Consider the following 14,795-nt stretch of genomic DNA (forward strand, 5'->3'; position numbering starts at 1 on the left):
TGATATCCTTTCTGATAAATAGACAAATCGGAGCCGTGCGGTCAGAAACGTGGGGGTAATCCATCACTTTTGTCTACTGGAAATTGACGTTTATCCGCATTTAAATGCGCTTTAATCTCTTACTACTGTTCACTGAACTGCAGATACTTATCGAGTGGTTTTCATTTCCACATAAGCTCTCCATTTTTTTTCGTTTAAATTTCCCGTCAAGTGCCTTTTTATAGTCGAGCAAAGAAATAAATTCTACTAATCGATGTTTTCCCATTGAGATACCAGAATCCCCAGATTCGTATACAAATACTTGTGAAATTACACATCGTGAAGAATTCAGCACTTCAATCTAAACAGAACATATAGTTTGTTTACTTGTGATTTGTTTTGAAATCACAAGTGAATTACAACGTTATATTTGTCTTTCAAAAATGTACACGCATACTTTGTTGCCGGACTGAAATATGCACCTTGCTATACCAAGCTGACACATCACTAAAGTTGTCTTTTCCATGGCAATGTCGCTTTGTGATGAGGTCATACAAATGCCGAGCAGGCAGTTTCGGAATCAGTGGTTGAGACTGTTGAAGTTGATTGCTTATTGAGCTGTTAGCATTAAATCACTTTTTATTTTTTAATCGATTCATGAAACATGGCAACCGAAGACCCTTTTAAGGTAGGCAAATACCGGCAATACGACCCAATACCCTGCCAGCATCGCGCTCTTTCAGCTGCTGGTAATAAGCACGTTTTAACGTTACAAGAGTGTACAAGGGTAATGCACCGTACCTTTACGAAAATGTGAAATTCGCTGCCATTATGCTAGCCTGTCAAAGTTTTACAAATTTGGTCAACCTTAGCCTACTCCAGACAATCTTTACATCTAACCCACCGTAAGTCACTATCGACAGTCTCAATCAGATTAGTTTTTTTTTTAGTTGCAAGCAAAACGTCATATCTAGAAAGCCAGATTTTGATATTCGGTACCTTTCTTTGCCTTGAACCAAACTCTTCCTTTATCGGACAAACGTCGCACCCGAGAGGTCAAATACTGGTTCCTGTTTGATCTGTCTGCTAATACATTTTCAGGTTTCCTCGCTCAAAGGAAAAGTGGCTCTAATTACTGGAGCCAGCTCAGGAATTGGGGCAGCAACCGGCATTCTGTTTGCCGAACTGGGAGCTTTGCTGGCGCTTAATGGGCGTGATGTGGAAAACCTGACCAAAATAGCCCAGCAGTGCACAAATGCAGGAGGAACAGAGGTAAAGAGCTGATTTGTATATTATATATTTCTGTTGTGGCCCGTCCGATCCTCAACAGTAAACACCATCAAGCAAATGAGGGCTGATCTTGCTCAATTGCTGCAGAAGTGTTCCTGTAAAAACACTACCTAAAATACCCAGACGTTTCTTAGAGAGATTATTTTGGAAGGAAGGGGCTAAATCTCATGTTCCAGGACTGCTGATTAAATTTAACCTGGCTTGAGTAAGACGGGCAAAGAATTAGGCCTCCCTCACAAAATAATTTCCTAATAAAAGTAACAGCCCAGGGCTTTTTCCAGAAGAAAACTCTACACCCTGGAAAAGACAATATTTACCTCTCTCTTACTTTATCTGTTGTCTGTAGCTCAAGAAGAATACTATTCCCAAAGAGTCCCTTTCCCTAACTTTATTATTATTAATATAATAATAATCATGATGGGTGAAAACCAAGGGTAAATTTGGCCAGGATGCCGGTGTAACACCCCTACTCTTGTCAAGAAACTCCCTGGAATTTTTAATGGCCACAAAGAGACAGCACCTTGGTTTTACGTCTCATCTGAAGGATGGCACGTTTTTACAGTGTAGTATCCCTGTCACTATACAAGGTGAGCGCCCCCTACTGGTCCCAATAATGACTCCTTCCAGCAGCATTCCCAGGAGTCTCCTATGCAAGTACTGACCAGGCTCACGTCTGCTTAGCTTCAGCAGGCTGCTAGTTGTGAGTTGCAGGGTGATATAGATGCTGGCTTAAATTTAATTTAAATGTTTAAAAAAAGGTTTGACTCTTCTTGCAATAATCAATACACCATACAACCTGATCTGTGCAATGGAGGCCTTTAAAATCCCGCCCAATAAAGCTTATACTTATGGACAAATCCACAGGTATCTGTACACTGTCTCATAATATAAAATCATCTGAGTACTACACGTTGATGTAACGCAGCACCAAGTTTCAAGCATTGTTTATAGAATTATTTTTCATTGTTAATCCTAAGACTAAGGAAAGAAAAAACAATGTTCATTATTCACCTCTGTTAGTATAGCCTAACAAGAGAACAGGTAAAGGTTTATTCCATGCTGAAAGGAATAGCAAGTAAGGGATGCAACGTTTCGGCGATGAAGGCTTCTTCAGACGTAGAGGCTCCACAGCCGAAACATTGCGTTTCCTTTTCAGCATCGAATAAACTTTTACTTGTTCCTTTGCAGCTTGCGCATGCTGATGCAGCTACCTACTCGAACATAGTCTAACAAGAGCTCAGATTCCCTTGTGGGAATGAGGGTTAAAATAACCTGCACCTATAATATACAGTATAACAATATCTGAGAATATTTGGGACCATTTCAGAACATGTGGGCATTATTGGAAGGTTCGCCTGTGAATTTCAATTGGCTCTTTATGAACGTGTTGGAATCTGTGTGAGACTTTACAGGGAGACTGAACCACTCACAGTCCCTGAATCTGTGTGGTCCTCTTTAGCCACTGTTAGTGCCTGGCGACTTGACGGATGAAGACACAGTGAGGAAGACTATCGAGAAGACCATTGCTCACTATGGGAGACTGGACGTGCTGGTTAACAGCGCTGGGATCCTGGCCATGGGCAGCATCGAGACTACAGACATGGCTCAGTACGACCGGGTCATGAACATCAATGTCAGGTAAAGAATGAAACCAGCTTTAGTTAATTAGTGTGATCTGATATTTGGCAAAATGTAGCGCATTTTTATGACGCTTATCCTTTCAGCACCTTGATTATTAAAGGCGAACTGCAGTCCCAGTCTCTCAGACTGGTTATTAAATATCGACAACACAATAAATTCATTGACGTTAAAGAAAAATGTTATACATTTTGACTTACAGTAAGCACAAAATTGTGAGCTTTGTGAAAGTACTGTAAGTCACCATGTTATCGCAAACCACAGGTTTCGCTACGAGCGCGAGTTCTCACAAATGGCAATATGTGGCCCTTCCTGCTCACTAGTCACTGTAATGACTAATGTAATGTGATGTACAAGTGCATATGTACAGGTTGTGCAGCAGATATTTCACCGCAGAAATGTTCCAATTTGGTATACATGCAGAGTTAACAAGTAAACAGTATTTGTCAGCAAAATTGTCTCAAAGTCTAGAGCATTATTTCTGTTGGATTAAAAGAGGTGTATTCACAAGCCTGCCTGTTTACAATATTATAGGGCCGCATCACGTCTCCGAAAAATGTTGTTGTCTTGATCTGAATCACAGTATATGGTGCTGCACATATCTGGAAAGTTTCTCTATTTTGTGATGAAAATTGGATGTTTGACAAATTACTGTGGACAGTTTACATTTTTTGTAGTTTGAAATGCACTCATTAGTGCCGATTCTTTCTAACACCGAAAACTAAAAATAACTTTGTGGTTCCCCTTTACGTGAGTTTACAAAAGACTGCAGGCCATTCAGTCTGTGTCCATTTCCTTATTGATCCAACTTGCAGCCTCTACTATGTGTTATGTTATGGAGAATTTAAAAAGATTTAGTTAGAAGTCAAAATTAGGCAAACACCTGGCAGATCACATTTAATATAGACAAACCGAGTCTTATAGAAAAAGTCTTTAGATATATGTTGAGGGGACAAAGTGGGAAGGCAATACAAAAAGCAAACTGTTAAGAAACTGTTTGAAGTTAAAAAAAAAAACAATGTTGTATGCAGGCAAATCTTTATACAAAAGTCTGCATGAAACTGCTACCAGCTGTTGTTGAAGCAAAAGGCTTCTTTCAAGATCAATTAACCACTAGCCACAAAACTTACTGGACCAGCCTGATAGCCTCTTTTTGTTTTGCCCTGTCTGTCATTTTCTTATGTTCATATGTTCTTGAAATATCCCAAGGTGTCAGGTTCAGGAACACAGCCGGTCCATGTCTAAAAAAAAAACACTTGGACATAGCAAATAGAGTGTGTAGACTACAGGGAGTTAAGTGTTTTCTGAGTTACAAAGTGCCATTTTGGTGGCATTAACGTTAAGAAAGGCTGGTAACATTTTGAAGTAGGAAAATCCCTCCACTCTCCTGTAGTGTTATTTCTTGTCATAGTGACAGGCATTCTTAACATTCTTCTAGGTCTGTTTATCATCTCACTCACCTTGCTGTCCCTCATCTTATTAAAACGAAGGGCTCCATTGTGAACGTGTCAAGTGTGAATGGGCAACGATCCGTGAGTATCCGTTATCTGCATTTCCTTTTACCTTACCTCGATAGCTTACCTTATTCTCTACTGTGATGTCAAGCACATCATTTTTAACTAACCTTAACTTAACCTTTGCTCTTGATTGTGGGGTCATCCTCTTTAAGGGGTGGAGCGGTGGCTCTGTGGCTAAGGATCTGCGCTTGTGGCTAGAAGGTTGCCGGTTCATATCCCGCAGCTGGCAGAGCATTAGGCTCCTGAGCAAGGCCCTTAACCCCAACTGCTCCAGGGGCACTGTACAATGGCTGACCCTGCGCTCTGACCCCAGGCTCTCTCCCTGTCTGTGTGTCTCATGGAGAGCAAGCTGGGGTATGCGAAAAGATAATTCCTAATCCAAGAAATTGTAAAGGGTAAATAAAGTGATGTTGTTATTATTATTAAATTGTTCCCTTTTCATTTTCTTTGCATTTTAGTTTCCTGGCGTGCTAGCATACTGTATGTCAAAGTCTGCGATTGATCAGTTCACGAGGTGCACAGCATTAGGTAAGATGTAGTTACTGAAAGTAAGCTTTCAGTAAATGCATTTGTTTTCTTCTTAAAAGAATCATGATGCATGATTTTCTTTCAGAGCTGGCTTCTAAGCAAGTACGTGTGAACTCTGTTGGGTAAGTTATAATGTTTTCTGCAACATGTAGCGAATGTATTACTATTCTATCAACAGAGTACAGTATCAGTATTAATTGTAAATTTAACCTCACTAAGACATAAAAATATACTATTAGTTGACTGGGATCTTGCAACGCAAACGGTGCAGTTCTAATTGTTCCCTCATAAGCTGAGCAAATGTAATGTCAGGTGGGGGAAGTTTGCACAGGACAGCTTGCTTTTAATCTGCACATTACTGGGTTGACTAGAATGATTTATCAGCATCTCCCAGGTTTTCAAGTACTGCTGCTTTACAGAGACCTAGAAACCCTTTAGACACTCTGTCTTCCCGTGACCTGGGTTCAACTCTTCCCATCATGCAGCGAAAGGCAGGATCATTGGACATGATCCCTGCAAGCTAATTCATCACAGAGTTCATTCCTGTAGCTGAATGGCTTGAAAGATGATGCTGATCCTCACCAGCTGTCTCTCACAGTCCTGGCGTGATCATCACAGAAGTGCACAAGAGAGCAGGACTGAATGAAGAAGAATATGCCAAGGTACCATTACTGCAGGCAATAGCCTATGAGAAATCTAGAGAACCTGGGGAAAACATGGGGGAATAGATACACTAGCACCCCTGGTGCATACTGGTGTTGTCTGTGCTAAATCCTAATGGTCCACAGTGCACTGATCACTTCACTGATGACTGTTTGGATTGATCAGTAACTTCTGAAACTTGTAGCTGGGTCTCATTAACAGTTCAATGCTAGTGTCAGAACCCCAAAAGAACATTTTCATTTGTTCTCACTGTCTGCGTTGAGCTGAGGCAGTTTATCACCTAGAAACAAACCTAGGTACCTAGGAACCTCCAGAAGTATGTCGGGACTGATTTTATTTCTCCTTTCTTCCAGTTTCTTGAGAAATGTAAAGTGACCCATGCTCTGGGCCGCCCGGGGGAGGCAGAGGAAGTTGCACGAGCTATTGCTTTCCTGGCCTCTGATGCAGCTTCCTTCATCACAGGGGTCAATCTACCGGTGGATGGAGGTCGCCACGCCATGTGTCCTCGCTAGGAGGGGTCAAAGGTCAAGCCTTCTTGACGTCGATTTTTTGCCCTTGTAACCTTTTGGATAAAACTATGTCAATTCAGAGTGGAGTGAAGAGAAAAGAGGTTTGAATATTTTAAGATGGTCTTTGGCACTCCTATCTGCTCGTGCTAAATAGATTGTGAGAGAATTAACATAATATTGATTAAACGATACATTTTCAGTGTTTGATGGAATCTGGGTACTAATTTGCCTTGGAAATTAAAATTACAGTACATGAGTTCTGATTTTGGTCACCACCTTGTGGTCAAATGGCAGAACTACTTTATTGTACCTTTTTCTTGGAGTTTTATTCATCAGAATTTGAGTGTGACAGATTTCCAAATTCCAAATTTCCAGTCCTCCAAAAAATATGAAAGGGGTTTCACTACAGCCGTGTATAAGCAGTGATTAACCAGTGTCTTTGCCTAGTTGTTGCTGAATAATCCAGGTCTCATTTGCAATAAGGCATGTGCCCACTTGTCAACTACTACTGACTTAATACCAAAGAAAAAGGGTCCAGCTGCTCAGAGTAGTTTTATCTGTATCAGCAATCTTGCCCTTTAGTTTTAAAAGGTTCATAAAGGTAAAACCTAGAGAGAAGGGTTTCGGAGTCTATAAGCAAATGTTAGATCCACATGATATAGCACAGGAAATTAGACACTTTTCTCCCCAAGTAGACAATATGACCCCAGTTAAAGCATTTTGCTACTTGTTCATGAAATGAATTTTAAACATTAAAGCCCAGTTCATTTGCCTAAGTTTCAAATATTTATTGAACATCTGAACATTGTTAATGCAAGACAATGGAAAGTATTGAAATGATGTATGGAATGGAAACAATAGAGCTACAGAAAGTAATGCAGGTAGATCATAGATGAGCACTGTAACTTCCTGCAAAAAGGTAATGTTGCCTATTTTTTGTTTTTGTCCTGATATGTCAGATACAGACGTGGAAGTAAAACAAAATGCAAAAAAAAAAAAAATGAACTGCCTACCAGGTGTGTTTAAATGTGAGGTATCTGCAATCTTTGTCTTTACTCTAAACATCTGAAATGGAGCAAAAGGCATAGAACGTTCACATATTCTTCATTTTTTCTTTACAAATAAATCCATGATAAGTGAAAAAGCATAGAACACAGTCCCAGTACAGTACAGTTGTGATTATCATGTAGAAAAAAACAAAACAAAAACACTGCAATAAATTTTTCCTCTGGAGTACCAAATTTACACATAAAATAGCATAATTAAACCTTCTATTAACGCCAAGACCAGTTGGGAAACTGATACATAAAAGTCTTGAGAAACAAAATACAATTCTGAACTATTCCCTAAACAAAAGAGAACCTTACTAGGTCAACATAACCACGTTTTCAAAACATTTTAAATAACATTAAATTAGCAGGTAGGATCCACTGTATACAACAAAGCTTGCACAATTATACACATTTTATTTGTTTTCAACAACAACCAAGCTTACTATTAAAACTAAATCTTCTAAGTTTTTTTTAAGATATTAATTACAGCTATGGGGGGTTTTGTACAAAAGAGCTGAAAATATTTTGTTATAAAAAAAAGACTGCTTGTAAAATTGCTTTGCTGAGCCCTATGAATAACAACTGGCAGCACGAAAGATAAATTCAAATCTTTTTTTCCTCTTTTTTAATTTATATAAAAATATTCCCATAAAAAAGTATCGTATGCTCTTAAATTAAAGGCATTTCTCTTGCTAAATAGTGTGAAAAAAAGTTGGCTTAAACCAAAGAACCACAAAAGCCGTTTTTTTCCTATAAAGGGAAAGAAGAGCACCAATTTTTTGTTTTTAAAGATTTTTCCCGAGCACCATATATTGAGAGATGGGAGGTAGACAGAATATCAGAAAGCCCCTTCAGGAGTTACTTCCAATAACTAATCTTATATCAGGAATTTTAATGTGTACAAAACTACAATGATACTGGGTAACTTGACTTGTTCTGCAGCCTTGGGAGTTTAGGCCCACTAGTGTGCAGTTTAGCCGTTGCTGGAATATTGACCCCTATCAAGTAAATAGTTTAAAACTGGTCTGTACACTTCGATGGTCCCAAAGTTGAAATTAATTCAGCACCCCTGAATTGCCTAAAAGTTAAGTAATGCACAAACAAAAGATGGAAAAAAAAATGCTTTTCCTCTTCTATTGCACTTGAAGTGATTTGTTAACATAAGATATATATTTATATATATATTTATACTTTTTAAACAAAAATAGGAAGTAGAACCTCAAATGTGAGGGGGAGGGGGGAGAACTGAAACATATATGGAAAGAATAAGTTACAAAATTGTCCCAGAAATATTCTTTGGCTGAGTTTGAGACTGATATTCAAAATTTGCCAACAGAAACATTCCTGAAAGGCACAAAGAGCTTATCTATTGAAGTTTTCACTTGTCCGACAACACATTGTGATTCATGTCGTTCTTGACTTGTTCCTTCTTTCCTGACCTCTTTGCAGCTTCTGCAGTCCATACGTTCTTAACGCGCGTTAAAAACCAGAGTTCAGTATTTATTTTTTTTGTCTGTGAAGACTGTTTGAGGGAAGGTTTGCCATCTGATCTTGAGAGAAAAAAACAAAAACTCATCTTGTTTAAAAAACTCGAGCTGGGAAGGATCAACAACGTGGTGCCCGTCAGAGGCACGGGTTTATAGGAAACAGACAGGTCCGACCTCCAGGTGGTAGTGTAATCCGGGTTTCGTGGCTGGCAAATTATAGACATTGACAATGGGAAGTAGGTTTGGGTCTTGAGTATGAAATACAAAATGTGTTTGATGCCATCGGCCATCTTGTATCTGAAAAGGAAGATGGTTACATCATAAAGAAAAGTCCAAGACTCTCTACATCCCTTCTTATGTAAGAGATTCTGTAAAAGAGGAGTAAACCTGGTAGAAATCCAGAATTAAAAGGAAAATAAGGCAGGCTGGTTATCTCAGTCTTTTTTATGGGAACAACAGATTGATAACCAACATGGGGAATGTTCGAATAAAAATACATCCTTCTGCTTTTCACGACAGCTATTGATTACAGATGCACTCCATGTTTGTCTTTTATCCCCTGCTGGTGTGGTTGCTAGTATCAATCTGATCAATCGTACTTGAAGGACCAAAATCAAAATGGCTTATGACATGCTAGTCCTACACCTATATACATGCCAGCTGTGTGCACCGAAATGAAATCTTGTAGGGCAGTGTTTCTCAAACTTTTTCCATATAAAAGATATTAATATACAGTATTATATAATGCCCTCCTCCCCATGTCACTGGCATCAGTCCCCAGTCCTGTAATTGAACAGGTAACGGGTTTATTCCATCCTGAAATGAAAGGAAACACAACATTTCATTAGGTTGAGCTCACACCTGAAGAAGGCTCCACAGCCTGTTTCCTTTCTTTTCAGCAGGGAATAAACCCGTTACCTGTTCCTTTGCAGCCTACGCATGCTGACGCAGCTCCCTTATAAAACTACATATCCTGTAATTGATGACCATCAAACAGCGTTTCTCGGTCGTGTTCAGATGCTCAGTTTTTGTATTTGGGAACCTTGACACACTTACCTCCCATCACACATGATTCTCACATGTTAGAGCGTGGCCTGTCAGGCATAGAGCCAAACGTGCAACACGACACTTTGGTTACTCCATAAAACTAATATACAGTAGGAAGTATAAATGAAAAATTGAAATATTTCTCTCATACTGTACATGAAAATGCCTGGGATGACACCAAGAAATACTGATATAGGGAATGCTATGAAGAAATGTTGCTAAAAGGTCACTTTTAATAGCATATTTTGTGAGCACTCTGCAACAACACCTAGTCTGTATTTGCATAGGTGTACACTCCATGGGGTACACTCCATACACTCTGTAGCGAAAGCTTATCGCATCTGGGAGAGAGAATTCCATACCCGACAATCATCCTGGATGACATCTGGAACCACCGGTCCTCCAGCCTTGATCATCTGTCCGTTCCAAGCTTTGAATGCCACGGCATTCATGGAAGGTTGGTCCGATTTGCTCTCTCTCCAGACCGGGACGTTCAGACAGTGGATTATGATGTGCTGGACGGCTTCAGAACTCAGGAGGTGGAGAAAATTCATTTGGACACGGCCAACTCCAATCTCCAGCTATGGAATAATGAGAGAAAAACAGGTTGGGTATATTTGCGAGATATTATAATGAAAAGGCATTACATTTCTTTCCATGAACTTTGAGATTTTAAGGGAGAATATATTTCCCCAACGTGTAGAAAAATGGTTTGCGTCAGTGTAAAATTGGCCAGATGATGAAGTGAATAATAGGAGGTTTAGGCCCCGATAAATTTACAGCTTTGAGCCACTGGCCCATCGCAAATTCCAAACCCAGACTTTCCTGGTGGGATCACCTTGTGTCGAGAATCAAGAAGCCCCTAAGAAGGAGAAAGATGTTACTAAGAATTTTCATTTCATTGAAAATTCAGATTGAAGAAATCAATACATGTATTGGTGTGTACATATTAAATAAGGAAACCAGGAGTCCTCTGTTCTTTACACAATGTATTGTACTGTACAAAGTCAAAGTTATGCACTCGGAGGCAAATGTAGTAAAAACTCTTCAAGAGAGCAACTCTTTCTGAGCCAGACAGTGTCAGGTGGCTGACTAGGCCCAAATTTCACAAAAAAACATCCCCATTTAACAACCTGATGTTATTATCCAGTAACTTGGTGGCTTTTAAAAGAGGTTTTTTTCCTTATGACCAAACCGGTTTCAAGTACTTGGCCTGTAGATTATGAGAGTGGGTCGATGTATTGATTTAATTTGGACCCAGAAATCGAAAGGAAGCCAGCATTTCGATAAGGCAATGCTATCGTTTCTGTCACATGAAGAAAAAAAAATGATTTCCGATTTGGATACCTTGGAGACAGAAACTGGTTTAAGGCAGGTTTGCCCTCCATTTGTGAAGTTGCAGGTCACCTCAATCGTGTCTGAAGCACAGCCAAGGTTCGGGTCAATCCAATAAGTGCCTGGAAGTTACACAAAAATGTGTTCAGAACAAAAAGTAAAGTCCATCCCTCATTTTGTTTCAACAGTGCCATCTTGTGGTCAAATCTAGTCATTAATTTTCTTCATTCTTCGGTTACCGTAGCAGGCTGTCAGGAATTAATACACAAACACAAAGTGAGGCCTCACCATCATTCATCCTCTGTTCACAATCTTTAAGGTCTCGGCAAATGCGGGCAGGATTGTCATGGGTTCCCAGTGGGTTTTTGATGCTCTGAATCAGGTTACTGAGGTAGTGAAGGGTCTTAAAGATCTCTGTTCCCTGGTCCAGCATAGGCAAGTCTAAACCTTGATAGTTCTGAAAAACAAAAGTTAGTCTTTTTAAACTAGTTGGCTCTGTATAAAGCAGCATTAGCACAAATCACAAAGACAAAGCAGGATGTAGTCAATTAGCTGATCCTCTAAGAGGAAGCTTGTTATATATAGAAATTGTGGTTTAACTAGTCTCAGATGTGGACAGATGTTTAATCTCAGCTTCAGTAATAAAAATGGATAAATGATGGATAAGGGTCATTTAAAATGTAATTATAAGTGCCCTGACAATAAGAAGGGGAGCAGATTTCCCTATTATGTGTCCCTTGAATGCTCTAGTTTCACAACTAACACCTTACTCGTACTACCATTTACATTGCTAGTAGCCTCCGATTCCAGCTTCACCTTATTTTGAAATGTCTGTAGAGAGCTATTTAACTATAATCACAATTGTGTACGTGTTGACAAAGTAGGGTAGATTAATCCTTTAAGAAAAGGTTGTTCTCCAAAAAACAGAGAAAACCATAGGAGGAAATTCATTATCTTCTCCCCAATAACCACAGCCACATAAAAATACCAATACCAACATTAAGATTTACGGGATTCTAAACAGTGTTATGGAAATATTGCCATGATTTTTTAAAAATAATTTATTTAAATTTCAGTGCCACATTATTGCAGACAAAAACGTTGAACAGAAGTATTGTTTTGTATTTGAAACTAAGTTTGCAAGCAAAAGCTCTCCCAGAAAGTTGCTATGAGCACTGCAGTATGATAGATTTAAGCAAAATTCTTCAAAAATGTTTTGTAAAATGAGAACTCCTTAAAGAGATTAAATGGTTTATTGATTTTTGAAATCACCCCTTATTCTTTTTATAACCTCTCAATTTCAAATTCCTGGCTCACTAAATTGATTTGCAGGCCACGATTGACAGTTATCAATCTTTTTTCTTTATAGATTACTAATACATGTTTCTTCACAGCTGCATAAGTACAGTATGTGCTTAAGACCCATTTTTGTTGCAAAAATATTTCTGCGTAATACAGCACCCTGGGAATAGACATATATATACACACGTTTTATACAGATGCTAATGAAAAATTAACATACCTCTGTCCTGAGTGCAGTGTTTGAGTCAATAAAAACTTGTAAAGCAGCACCAAGAGCTTCATTTTTCTAAACAAAAATATATATATAATTTTTAAAAGATGGATATGAACGTTTATCTAACTTAATGTTAAGTGGGTTTATCCTAAATTAGTTTTATTGTTTTGTAAACATAACGAAATGGCTTGTGACAGGGCCCAAAAGTTAAAAGCACTTGAAAATGGTAATATATGAGAAATTAAAGCCAACTTACGAGTGACAGGGGAAGACCTGGGGGACCCTAAAATAAAGAAAAACAAAATTACGTATTGCCATTCCTGCATCCCCATAGTAGATGAAATGGATGGTTGAATGTATTGTAATCGTGATGATGGATGATCACTGCATCAAATTGAATTGTTCAGCTAGCTGCGAAAAGCTACACAGCACTCTAGTCTCCACACACCTTAAATAAAAAAATTAGAAAAAGCTCTTAAACTCTTCTACAGTGCTTCGGGTGATTTGGGTTATATGTCCATGTTTGGACAGATCTGTAAAATGACTTTTTCTTGTCAGTAACGTTCCATTTCTGGTGATTAAATACTGCTTTCACTCTTGTACACACATTTTTAATTGTTTTTTAGGTTAAGGCCACTGGGAGTATTTGGGTATGTGGGCATGTGTGAAAAATGTACTAATGTTTTTAAAACAACTGCAAATAATTATCTGTTTTATGGAACCTATTTACCACTTATGTAGAGTAGTGAATAGGGCATTTGGAAGGTGTGCAATACTGGTGCCCCTCAAGGGTGTGTACAGTCTTAGCAAAGACGGTAGAATGTCCTGATGCACTGTGTTGAGGTTGACAGGATTGCTCCAGTCCCCCCAACTGTACCGTGTGTGGGAGTAACCCTGCAATAGACACTTATCTGCCCACATATCACTTATCATTTATCTGTCCACTATAATTTTTCATAATAATACTAATAATTGCTTACACTTATATAGCGCTTATCTGGACACTCCACTCAAAGCACTTTACAGGTAATGGGGAATCCCACTACCACCACCAATGCGCAGCCCCACCTGGATGATGCGACAGCAGCCACAGTGCACCAGTCTGCTCCCCACACACCAGCTCTCAGTGGGGAGGAGAGCAGAGTGATGGAGCCAATTCAGAGATGGGGATTATTAGGAGGCCATGATTGGTTAAAGGCCAATGGGAAATTTGGCCAGGACGCTGGGTTTTACGTCTCATCCGAAGGACGGCGCCTTTGTACAGTATAGTGTCCCCGTCATTATACTGGGGCATTAGGACCCACACAGACCGCAGGGTGAGCGCCCCCTGCTGGCCTCACTAACACCTCTTCCAGCAGCAACCTTAGTTTTTCCCAGGAATCTCTCATCCAGGTACTGACCAGGCTCACACCTGCTGAGCTTCAGTAGGCTGCCAGCTTGGAGTTGGAGGATGATGTGGCTGCTGGCTAAACTGGGATAAGCATCAGCCAAAAAAGCTTCTCAGTTCAGGTACATGCTTATTTGTTTATAAGAGGAAACTGTAAAGGTGATCTAACCACCTTTTTCAACTGACATAATGAATTATGCAGTTAATACAATAATATTACCATACAATCATTGGTAAAACAACAAGTCAAAGCAATTCCACGTTCTTTAGATACAAGTTGAAACAAAAATGCTTTTACTTACTGGTGGTCCTGGGGGCCCATGTGGACCTGGTGGGCCCTGAAACAGTGAAAAAAAGACGGCATGTTTATTTCATTAATGGCAATCATCTTGCTATGGCATTAAAAGTATAAGCTCAGATCAAAAGGAAGATCTCTTCATTGTTCTCTAGCAAGCTGCTTAGTGTTTTGTTGGCAGCGGCCTACATCTGTAAATATGTATATTGACATTTTAGAGATTCCTAAACTGCTGACGCTTTGATTAATACAATAGATGGTAAAGAATACAAGATGTGTTAAAGGACCAAAGTAACCTTTTTGTGTGCTTGCATGCTTTAAATCTTTTTGTTAAACCTCTAGGCAACACAATTTGAAGAACAATGCAATAGGGAATCTGACCAATGTTTCTTCCAATGTGAGCGGGCAACCTTTCAAATATTTTAATTTCCTCCTAAATTTTTTAAAGATGGTATCTTAAAAATACTCACTCTTGGTCCTTGTACCCCCTGTTTAACAGAAACAGAAGACAAAAAATCAGGTTCAAGATAAACTTTTCAGTCTACAGTTAAG

General features: G+C 39.2%; 2 protein-coding genes across 5 annotated transcripts in view; one reads left to right on the forward strand and one right to left on the reverse strand.

The window, feature by feature from the left end:
• The first annotated feature begins 504 nt into the window (after window positions 1-504).
• LOC148643941 (uncharacterized) lies at window positions 505-6,328 on the forward strand. The gene is made up of 8 exons (XM_088615545.1): window positions 505-667; window positions 1,081-1,251; window positions 2,729-2,907; window positions 4,346-4,439; window positions 4,883-4,952; window positions 5,038-5,074; window positions 5,551-5,614; window positions 5,969-6,328. The coding sequence occupies exons 1-8, from the start codon at window positions 644-646 to the stop codon at window positions 6,125-6,127; spliced, it is 798 nt and encodes a 265-aa protein (XP_088471671.1). The 5' UTR covers window positions 505-643; the 3' UTR covers window positions 6,128-6,328.
• A 559-nt stretch (window positions 6,329-6,887) lies between these two features.
• Window positions 6,888-14,795, reverse strand: part of LOC148643942 (uncharacterized) — a 157,480-nt gene continuing 149,572 nt past the window's right edge. For 3 of the 4 annotated variants that reach the window (XM_088615531.1, XM_088615532.1, XM_088615533.1), the window contains exons 54-61: window positions 14,714-14,731; window positions 14,251-14,286; window positions 12,818-12,844; window positions 12,568-12,633; window positions 11,334-11,502; window positions 11,058-11,167; window positions 10,073-10,291; window positions 6,888-8,960 (exon numbers count right to left, since the gene is read on the reverse strand). In XM_088615531.1, coding sequence (XP_088471657.1) covers window positions 8,814-8,960; window positions 10,073-10,291; window positions 11,058-11,167; window positions 11,334-11,502; window positions 12,568-12,633; window positions 12,818-12,844; window positions 14,251-14,286; window positions 14,714-14,731 — 792 coding nt within the window. In that variant the 3' untranslated portion in view covers window positions 6,888-8,813. The remainder of the gene's footprint in view (window positions 8,961-10,072; window positions 10,292-11,057; window positions 11,168-11,333; window positions 11,503-12,567; window positions 12,634-12,817; window positions 12,845-14,250; window positions 14,287-14,713; window positions 14,732-14,795) is intronic. The other variant, XM_088615534.1, reaches the window with a different exon arrangement.

Source organism: Lepisosteus platostomus, chromosome 21, assembly GCF_059453375.1.
Source record: "Lepisosteus platostomus isolate fLepPlt1 chromosome 21, fLepPlt1.hap1, whole genome shotgun sequence".
Taxonomy (NCBI): Eukaryota; Metazoa; Chordata; class Actinopteri; order Semionotiformes; family Lepisosteidae; genus Lepisosteus; species Lepisosteus platostomus.